General features: G+C 35.4%; 1 protein-coding gene across 1 annotated transcript; it reads left to right on the top strand.

Annotated features, from left to right (window-relative positions):
• Positions 1-4575: 4575 nt before the first annotated feature.
• On the top strand, positions 4576-10375 carry LOC147536644 (TOM1-like protein 1). Its single transcript, XM_086640434.1, has 3 exons — positions 4576-5576; positions 7873-8115; positions 9684-10375. The coding sequence occupies exons 1-3, from the start codon at positions 5058-5060 to the stop codon at positions 10107-10109; spliced, it is 1188 nt and encodes a 395-aa protein (XP_086496560.1). The 5' UTR covers positions 4576-5057; the 3' UTR covers positions 10110-10375.
• The last annotated feature ends 463 nt before the right edge of the window (positions 10376-10838 follow it).

Here is a 10838-nt window from a genome sequence, read left to right as displayed (position 1 = left end):
TGGAGAGAGAGAGAGAGGTGAGGTGAAAATAATTTTTAAAATATTTTATTTTGAAATTAGGAAGGGTACTTTCGTCATTTACATGAAAATAGGGGGCCAAATTTGAATTTATGAAAAATATGGGGCCAAATAAGAAATAACTCAAAATAAAATATTACAGCGTAAAAAAAAAATTATAGCAAATTAAAGAAAAATGATCATCACATTTTAAGAGCCAACAACTGGTAGCCCAGTTGGTCACTGCATCTACTTCGCAATGCAGAAGTCCAAGTTCGTTCTCATGGAAGTGCAAATCCAAAAATATTGAAAGTTGATATAAATATTGTAGTTTATATGGACAAAAGTCTACTTCTAGTTTAGTGCATGCCCATTTTAAGAAATTTTTGTGGACAAAAATATAAACCCCTAAAATCTTTTCTAACTTCTATATTAGTATAACAAAAAAGTTAAATACGAGTTACAACTAAATACAACTCCACAAATGATAATGAAAATGTGATGATAATTAGCAAACAATAAAAAATGTGGCTCTTTGATAGACCACCAAATATCACTTCCCAGTTTTCCAAAAGCATCCTAGTTGAAAAAATAAAAGAGTTATTTCCTATTTGGCCCCCTACTTTGTGACCAACTTCCTCTTTAGCCTCCTATTTTTCATAAATTCAAATTTGACTCCCTATTTTCATGTAAATTACGTAACTACCCGTCTTAATTCAAAAAAAATATTAAATTTCCACCTCACGTCTCTCTCTCTCTCCACCTCACCTCTCTCTCTCTCTCTCTTTTCACCTAACCTCTCTCTTCACCTAACCCCTCTCTCTCTCCACCTAACCCCTCTCTCTCAACCTCACTCTGTCTTCTCCGACCAAGGTCGTCGGTCGAAAAATTTTCTGGCCGGCGACCTTAAAAAAAAAAAACTATCATCTCCCTCTCTCTAAATATTCCAGCGAAGGGTAAATATTCCGGCGAGAGGGTTTTCCTTCGCCGGAAATCTGTTGAACCAGACCTTCAGATCTGTTGAACCAGACCTTTATTTAGAGAGAGAGAGATGATAGTTTTTTTTTGAAGGTCGCCGACCGGCGACCTTGTCGAAGAAGACAGAGTGAGGTGGAGAGAGAGAGAGAGGTTAGGTGGAGAGAGAGAGGTAGGGTGGAGAGAGAGAGGGGTGAGGTGGAATTTTTTTTTAAATATTTTATTTTGAAATTAGGAAGGGTAGTTTCGCCATTTACATGAAAATAGGGGGCCAAAAAAGAAACTGGTCACAAAGTAGGGGGCCAAATAGGAAATAACTCAAAATAAAATATTACAACGTTAAAAAAAAAATTATAGCAAATTAAAGAAAAATGATCATCACATGCATTTTAAGAGCCAACAACTGGTAGCCCAGTTGGTCACTGCATCTACTTCGCATTGCGGAAGTCCCAAATTCGTTCTGAAGTTCAAATCCAAAAATATTGAAAGTTGATATAAGTAATGTAGTTCATGTGGACAAAAGTCTATTTTTGTTTTGGTTCATGCCCATTTTAAAAAAAAATTGTGGACAAAAATCTAAACCCCTAAAATCTTTTCTAACTTCTCTATTAGTACAACAAAAAAGTGAAATAGGAGTTACAACTAAATACAACTCCGCAAATGATAATGACATTGTGATGATAGAAAGCCTTCAAAAATGTGGCTCTATGATAAATCACCAAATATTATATACTTGGCAGTTTTTCAAAAGCATCCTAGTTGAAAAAACAAAATATTACAATGTAAAAAAAAAAGTCATAGCAAACTAAAAAAATGATGATAAATATTAGGATATTACTATGATCTTTTATAAAGAGACTATACGCAAGAAACTTCGTTGGACTATGGTTGTCGTGATTTATAGAAGGAGAAATGCTAAAGTTACAAAAGATTTTGACAAAAGATTGTTGCCAGCTGATGTAGCGGTTGTGGTTTGAAACTTTGACCAAATCTAGACCGTTGAGAGATGAATATTACAACCGCTACATCAGCTGGGAACTTTCTTTTGTCAAAATTCTTTGTAACTCTAGCATCTACCAGATAGAAGAGGGCAAATTAGCTGACTCGAGTTGGTCGGAGCTAGGAGGTTGGTTGGCTCAAGAACACAGTCATTCAAAGGATCAAAATGCATTTGAAGGATCAAATTGCAACATTCCAACATTTCAAATCTGTAACTTGGCCACACCTGATCCAGTTGGACATTTTTGTTCTGTTGTCTTGGTACTCAAGAGCATGAACCAAAACAAAAGTATTGTTGCCTCAAACCTCAAATGTTCGATCTCTCTTATAGGACTCATGAGTTGGGACAACCACTTCAACTGACGCAGATCGGCAGGAGCAGAAACATCAACTTGAGACAAGGTTGAATCACAGAGAGCATCAACAATGTTTGCGAGATTGATCTACAAATGCACCACTACAAGTCTCCATGACATCAACTTAATGTTAATAGAAATCTGACACCATAGAGTAAGAGATAAACTAACATCATCATTTGTATTAAGGATAATAAGTTCAAGTTAGGTTTATCAGATTAACATAATATTCTTTCTGACCTGGAATCCAACACCGGACCACAAACATGAAGTAAACAACAGACGGTATCCTTAAACTACTAATGAACAAATTAGGTCGACCGATCTTTCCTTAGCAAATGTATCATAACTATAAATCCAAGATAAAGTTTCTTCTTCTAAAACATTTTTGTTCAAACATAATAGAATATGTCTATGATCATTGGACTTTATGAAATTAAGTCCATCCGAAAAAGAAATAATATATGTATCTATAATTAGTTCACATAGTAGCACGGTTGGATGATCGAAACCACATGCAGTATTATAGTAACACACAAGGGTCTATTTGGTTTGATCGAACAAATGAGAGGCCAACAACCCGAAGGTAGGTAGTAACTTATCTTTTGGGTTGGGAAACAACAACAAGGCAAGTTTGTCCACTCAAACATACAGAAGGTTTGATATGTTTGACCGAACACATTAGAAGATTTAGATGTATTCAGTCAAATATAGCAGAGAGATATACATTTGATTGGATAGCAAAATTCATAAGAATATAACAACAATATTTATAACGAAAACGTATAATCCATTGAAAATTTTGAACTTAACTGGTTGAATTTCTACAGTCTTTAAACACATCACTTGATCTTACGATCATCTAAATTTTTATCAGAAACTTCAACTTCATTTTAGAATATAAAGACATAAATACAACTACAAAGATGAGAGCCCAATGAAGCGAGAGATACCATTTATGAGAGTGTATTGATAGATGAAAGGGACGTTGTAAGACTTGCAGAGGCTCGAAGCAACAAAAGAACGAAAAAAGTGCAAAAAGATTGAAGAAAGAAAGAACACAACAGGCGAACGAGAAGGTGGGAGAAATATTAGGGTTTAAAGTAGAAGAGGGGATGTGTTGTTTAAGAGAGTGTTTGTATAGGAAAATGGCGCCGATTAGGGTTTGAAAAAGCTTTCCCTTTAAATTCAGAATTGAAGCAGCAGTGGTCTTAACTGTAACTTTTTCGTAGTTTGGTAGTTTAAGCTTGTTTATGGGCAACTTAATAGTTGAAGTGATACATGGTACCAACGGAAACACTGCATACAACATAGACACATCTATTACGTACTTCGTAATTACTATTTTAGAATGCTGATTTGTTTCATAGTATGTCTATGATCATTGGACTTTATGAAATTAAGTCCATCCGAAAAAGAAATAATATATGTATCTATAATTAGTTCACATAGTAGCACGGTTGGATGATCGAAACCACATGCAGTATTATAGTAACACACAAGGGTCTATTTGGTTTGATCGAACAAATGATAGGCCAACAACCCGAAGGTAGGTAGTAACTTATCTTTTGGGTTGGGAAACAACAACAAGGCAAGTTTGTCTACTCAAACATACAGAAGGTTTGATATGTTTGACCGAACACATTAGAAGATTTAGATGTATTCGGTCAAATATAGCAGAGAGATATACATTTGATTGGATAGCAAAATTCATAAGAATATAACAACAATATTTATAACGAAAACGTATAATCCATTGAAAAATTTGAACTTAACTGGTTGAATTTCTACAGTCTTTAAACACATCACTTGATCTTACGATCATCTAAATTTTTATCAGAAACTTCAACTTCATTTTAGAATTATAAAGACATAAATACAACTACAAAGATGAGAGCCCAATGAAGCGAGAGATACCATTTATGAGAGTGTATTGATAGATGAAAGGGACGTTGTAAGACTTGCAGAGGCTCGAAGCAACAAAAGAACGAAAAAAGATTGAAGAAAGAAATAACACAGCAGGCGAACGAGAAGGTGGGAGAAATATTAGGGTTTAAAGTAGAAGAGGGGTTGTGTTGTTTAAGAGAGTGTTTGTATAGGAAAATGGCGCCGATTAGGGTTTGAAAAAGCTTTCCCTTTATATCTAACAATCGAAAAATAACCGATGAAGAGGCATATTATCTCATTCGTTGGATGGGTTATGTCACTTTAGTTTGTAGTGTTTGGTTACGGACTTATCGTCACTGTTGTAGAAGGTTCTAGCAAACTAGAAAGGCAGACGATTGCTCGGATGTCTCGAGTAAAAGAGTTATAAAAGTGAAACTCTAGATTTTCAGAAGAAAGCGATCAGGCTGAGTTTGAAGAAAAGCAATTCAATGTAAATCTCGACCAAGTACCAAATCTTCACAACCCTCTTCTTTTGGGTCTATAGCACATTTTGTGTACTTAGGGAGGGCAACCCCAGTAGGTCTGTAGCTGTAGGTGACAAGTTTAGAGAATATGACATAACAACTGATAGTTTGATTTTTCTGCGGGCCTTGCTTCAGCTTAAAGGTACAATTTAAAAATCTATATATACCTTTCTCCTTCTCCATTTGTCTGAGGACTGGTTTTTCTAGGGTTAGAATCTTCCAAATTCCTACAAAATTGAAGGGTCGAAGAGGAAATATTGAGGAGTAAAGATCTCTGAACAATTTGATTAGGGTATTTTCTTTTTTTTTGAGTTAGAAGATGAGTGATAATTTGATGGAAAAAGTCAGTGCATTTGGTGAACGTCTGAAGATTGAAGGAGCAGAAGTTGGAAGAAAGATGACGGCTGGAATGAGTTCAATGAGTTTTAAAATGAAAGAACTTTTTCAAGGACCAAATCAATCTGATAAATTTGTTGAAGAAGCAACTTCTGAGAATTTATATGAACCTGATTGGGCTACTAACCTTGAGATCTGTGATATGATCAATACAGAAAAGATTAATAGTGTTGATTTTGTACGTGTAATTAAGAAAAGAATCATGATGAAGAATCCTAGGGTTCAATATTTGTCTTTGGTTTTGCTTGAAACTTGTGTAAAGAATTGTGAGAAACTATTTTCTGAAGTTGCTGCTGAAAGGGTTTTGGATGAGATCGTGAAGCTTATTGATGATCCTCAAACTGTTGTTAATAATCGTAATAAAGCTCTTATTTTGATCGAAGCATGGGGTGAATCTGCTAATGAACTTCGTTATTTGCCTGTTTATGAAGAAACCTATAAGGTAAACCCTAAAACAAAGTTTGTTTAATTTATTAGTTGTTTCTCTGTTTTATGTTATTAGATTAGCTATTTCCTGATTAGTAGAGATTTTATTGCAATTTTTCCAAAAGGGGAATAATGGTACATGAATAATGATAATTAAGTACTTGCGAAAAAAAAAGTAAGGTAAAGAAAAGAAAGAAGAAAGGAAATCATTAACAACAATCACAAGAAAGAGATGAAAACCCAATAAGGCAATTGATTTAATGCGCCAACCAAACTAACTAGAAGAATCGATAGCCAGTCGAAATAGTTAATATTTCATTTCGGGTTCTCAAGTGTACCGATTTTAAAGTTACCGGATTGGCGGATTGTCATAATTTTTTGCTTGACATGGAGATGTGACTTATTAACTATAAAAGGTAGGATATTTAAATCCGGAAGAAAGCTGGGATCTTCATTGCTGTATTTTTATAGGAGAGTGGATTGGGGATGGTGGGTGGTTGAGGACTCGGATTCATTCACTTGACTAGACAAAATTCGAACTGCCTCACGTATTAGATTGTCGCACTAATCATATTTTACTTTAGTAGTTGAAATGTAAATGATTGCAATGTCGCTTTTGTTCCTGCTGTTTGTCCAAAAGATGCGTAATCAAACTATATCATCTAACAGATTAAGCAAGCAAAGTTTGGTAAGACCACAAAAAGGGCAGCATCAAGAGAGGAGTTGATACAAATTTTATCCGAAGTTAAATGAACAATTATTTGGTTCAAGAGGGATCGTATTCCCTTTTGGGGCTTAGTTGAGTCCATGACTTAGTACATGCTCAGCTTGGCGCCGAGCATCCATGTTACTTCAGATAGAACTGAATTTGTTCTCATAATTTTGCAATACTTCACCCCTCGTAATCTCTTTTTCGCTTCGAAACCCTTAACAAAGAAGTAAAAAGGGTGTGAACTCATGCTAAGTGTTGTTACTCCGTAGTTCAGTAATTTAGTTGCACACAGTTTGGGGCTATTTTAGTATCTTCTTTCCGTAGCATTTTCGATTTCTTTTTGTTCACTACTGATTACCGACGAAACAAAATGACAACACAAGAAACAAGAGTACTGAACAGAGCAAGAATCATAACCAATTCTGTTTGAGTGTTGAGTTCCAGTGTGTAAGAAATCCAACAATAGGAAATGGGAAGTAACACCAAGAAGTACAACTAGGCCTTGAGGGCATTAATGTACTTTTACCTTTGTATTGTGGCTGTTATGGTTCCTTATTTTTATCTGCTAGTTGTTAGTGACCTCTTACGTGATTATTTGCCCATCGATTTGCTTTCATATGTTGGTCTTTGTTTTTTAGAAACCGAGAGAGTCTAAGAATAGGCAAAGTTGTTCTATTATAGAAGTGGCATGCCAATTTGCCCAAATTCCTATTTAGGATACTGATTCTTAAGTACTAGCCACGTCTACTTTTAGCAAGCAACGCATACGAAACCATGGTTGTGTTATTCCATATTGCGATATATGAATTATTGTTGTAGGTTTCCTTCCAACTTGAACTATTTTGAAAAATAAACGGTCAAGGTAACTTTTGAACAAACTTAAAGAACAAACAACATCATATCTATGTTATAACTTATAAGACATAATAGCTCTGCATATGTATGGGTTTAGTGAGCACAACTAGTCTTCTCTGAGTATTCGTAAGAATTAAGACCTGGTATAAAGCAAAAGTCTGATTTTAGATTAGGCCAATTGGATCTTGCTGAAACACGAATATCTACTAAATTGATAAGTTTCCTCTTAATTGAAAAGGCTGTGTCATTCAGTATCCTTAAATGGATAATGATCGTTTCCTTTAGAGTGGTCTGATACCTGATCGTAAGTAGTAAAACCTGGTACAGAAGTCAAATACGATTTTAATTTAAGAGTCACCTCCTAGATGCAGTCTTTCTGGTCAAACAATGTGTTATATTATATAAGGTTTAGTTGGTCTTGGAAAAGAAACAAGATGCTCTTATCTGGGAGGTGGACACAAGACCAAGTTTCCTAAACAAACTAGCTACTCAGCCCCTCTAAGATGTCAGTGTGATGGTTTCTTCCACACGGATATTAATAGTTAAACATATGACTTGAAACAAATCTGAAAATTTCCTGAGGACACATTTAGGCTCAAAGTACTTCGATTGATATACCAAGTTACCTACTATGGGAGAAAATGAGAAAGGCATTTTATTTTTCCACTTTTTCTGAAAGAGTATTTCATTTGATGGGGTATACATGGGCAAGTTGTACTAACATATGTTGTTTCTCCCTTTTTAGAGTTTGAAATCTAGAGGAATCCGGTTCCCTGGGCGAGACAACGAGAGCTTGGCTCCGATATTTACTCCACCACGTGTGGTTACAGAGTCGGACATAAATGATACTCGAGTCCAAGAGGTTGACCAACACGAGGTACCTGCCTTATCAGCAGACCAGACAAAGGAAGAATTTAACGTGGCCAGAAACAGTATGGAGCTTCTTTCCACTGTTTTATCATCTTCTCCACAACAAGATGTTTTACAGGTAATTTTGTTTGATACATAAGTGAAATTGCTCATTTCTTAGGTATGCTGTGGGGAAGGGAAATACGAAATCACGGATTCTACTTGAAAATACTATTTTACTTTTTGACTTTATACTGTATATCCTCATCACTGTTGAATATAAAATCTTAACTAATGAAGATCTACTGTACGAAGTGAAACATGGTCCGTGTGGAGAAGAAAAAAAGTCATTTTGATAATCCCGGTTAGCTAATCAATTGTGCGTTATTAGCAGCAGTGTGTACTTTAGAAGTAAGAAAAAACGGGGAAGATAGGAGTAGGATAGGAGGGTTGTGTTACCTTTAATTCTCTTCCTATCTAGGTGTTGTACAAGATTTAGTGTTTAAGAGAGTCGTAGTAAATTCGTAGTGTTACATTTAAGATCTGTTATCAAGATAAAGTATTGGTAAATAATTTTATTTTAGACATTTACTGGAAAGATATTACTCCTACTTGTTTACCTGCTCATTCTCTTGGGATCTAATTTCACCATAACCTGTGGACGGGGTTGAAACTATTTTTGTTATGGTTGAGTTTCTTATACTGTTATTTTCAGTGTTATATCTGTGAAACAAGTTGTACTTTTGTGACGTTCCTCTAAGTATCTATAAACGTAGTGCTACACTGAATAGATGATCTACTTTTGTTATGCTCCTGCAGTCGTGTACATATGCTTCGAAAAACTGAGTACTCATGCACTTCCATTAGAGTCTCAACCTTCAATTCATGCATGACCATCTGTCGGACAAAATTTTGTCTTGTGCTGTTTAGAACCCTCGCAGCCCTTAGTTGTGAAGGATCTAGTCAAACATTACGTTAGGAGCTTGCTGGTATTACGTCAGAAATGGTTTTCTCACGTAGGTTAGAAGTTAGTTCTCTAATTTGTAAACTTCACCAATTCTTGAGACACAACAGCGTTGAAGGTTGATTAATAGATTGTTTTGATCTTTGTAGATTATTGTTGGATTCTTTGGCCACCATGTGTACTATTACAGGTTGATTAATAGGTCGCCTTATGCTCCGACTTGGCCATGTATTGGGCGAGGAAACCCAGGACCAAAGAATGCATTTCTTTGGATGAACCAGATTCTGGCAGTCACTTATTCTGTGAATCGTACAGTCCCACACAAGTCTGGGAATTAGAGGAGAATAAACTTCCCGTGTTTGGCCTTAAAATTTTAGACCAAGGACTTTTGGCTCCTTTGGGACTTACGGAGAAGGTCTTTACCACTCGCAAACTCTCGTTGGTTGGACATGCATGTGTCATTCTGATAGCAAGTAGATGAATTTGGTACGGAAATTTCTTCCTAGCTTAGCAAATACACCTGAGAATTTACCCTAATCATATAAATGAAGCATAGAAGCAGTTCTACAATGTACTGTGGAGCGCTTACTTTCTTATAATGGTCACCATCTCTTTCCTGCTTTATTATCTTCTTGCACTTCTTCATGCATATAATAGTGTCAGTGCTGAACTATTCTGAAAATATCATCTACCCATTTCTGTAGCATATTTTCACTTTCTTTAAATTCTACAATTACAAACAGGATGACTTGACAACCACATTATATCAACAATGCCGACAATGTCAACTAACTATCCAGAGGATTATCGAGACAGCAGGTGACAATGAAGCTGTTCTGTTTGAAGCTCTGAATGTTAACGATGAAATTCAAAAAGTTCTATCGAAATACGAAGAGTTAAAGAAGCCTTCTACAGTTCATACTGAACCAGAACCTGCGACTATACCTGTAGCTGTGGAACCCGATGAATCACCTCGTCTTAGTAAAGAGGAATCCTTGATAAGGAAATCAACAAGTTCTCGAACACCCAGAAGAGGAAATGGCGAAAATGAAGACATGATGGATGATCTTGACGAAATGATCTTCGGTAGGAAGTCGGGAGCAACATCTGAAAGTGGGCAGGACGGTAAAAAGTCATCGCAGACAAAAGATGATTTGATCAGCTTTTGACTTCGATTATTGCAGGTTTCGTCTTTCTCTTTATAGGTCTAGTATGTTCTCCGATCAATGATCAAATGATGGTGTCAATTTCCTTATGAACAAAGAAATTTTAAATGTTTTAAAACTGCAGATTTATGCAATTAGAGTCCTATTTATGTTCTTAGGCTTGACTAACATAAATACAAGATTTAACTTGTTTATGCTCCTAATATGTTCAATCCACTATTTGTGTATTTATGATTATTTTTACCTTGATACCACCATAGTTTGTGCAAGTGTATAATCCATTATTGTTATTTTGGCTTTCTTATGTTTGATAATTTTGAAGGAAACAAAATTTTCCAATAAGTTTGTGACTTCAACTGATCACAACCTCAACTCTTCTTCCATCCACAACTTTTTTTGGTATTGGGACACCATTTTATGGTATTGAGATATGTAAAAAGTATCACTCTTTTTTTAGATTTTGTGCCCTCTACTCATTGGGATAGCGATATTATATTTAGAGACTAGACTAATATTGAAAATTTTATCGGGATAAAAGACTGTCTCAACCTAAAATTAAAAATATCAATATTAATTTTATTTTTATGTTGTGTTTCAATTGTTTGATCTGGTTCGGGATTTCTCCAAATTTTATATTTAGTTTGAGCCTTTAAAGAAATCCAAACTAGATCCAGGGTTTGAGAAAATCCCAAACCCTCTGTAGAGAGAGAGAGAGAGGAAAGAAAGAGGAGA

The sequence above is a fragment of the Eschscholzia californica genome, unplaced genomic scaffold (assembly GCF_041429995.1).
Source record: "Eschscholzia californica isolate CP2 unplaced genomic scaffold, dmEscCali1.0.p SCAF_5, whole genome shotgun sequence".
Classification (NCBI taxonomy): domain Eukaryota; kingdom Viridiplantae; phylum Streptophyta; class Magnoliopsida; order Ranunculales; family Papaveraceae; genus Eschscholzia; species Eschscholzia californica.
The sequence above is the reverse complement of the archived record's forward strand: the minus strand, read 5'-3'. Positions and strand labels throughout refer to the sequence as shown.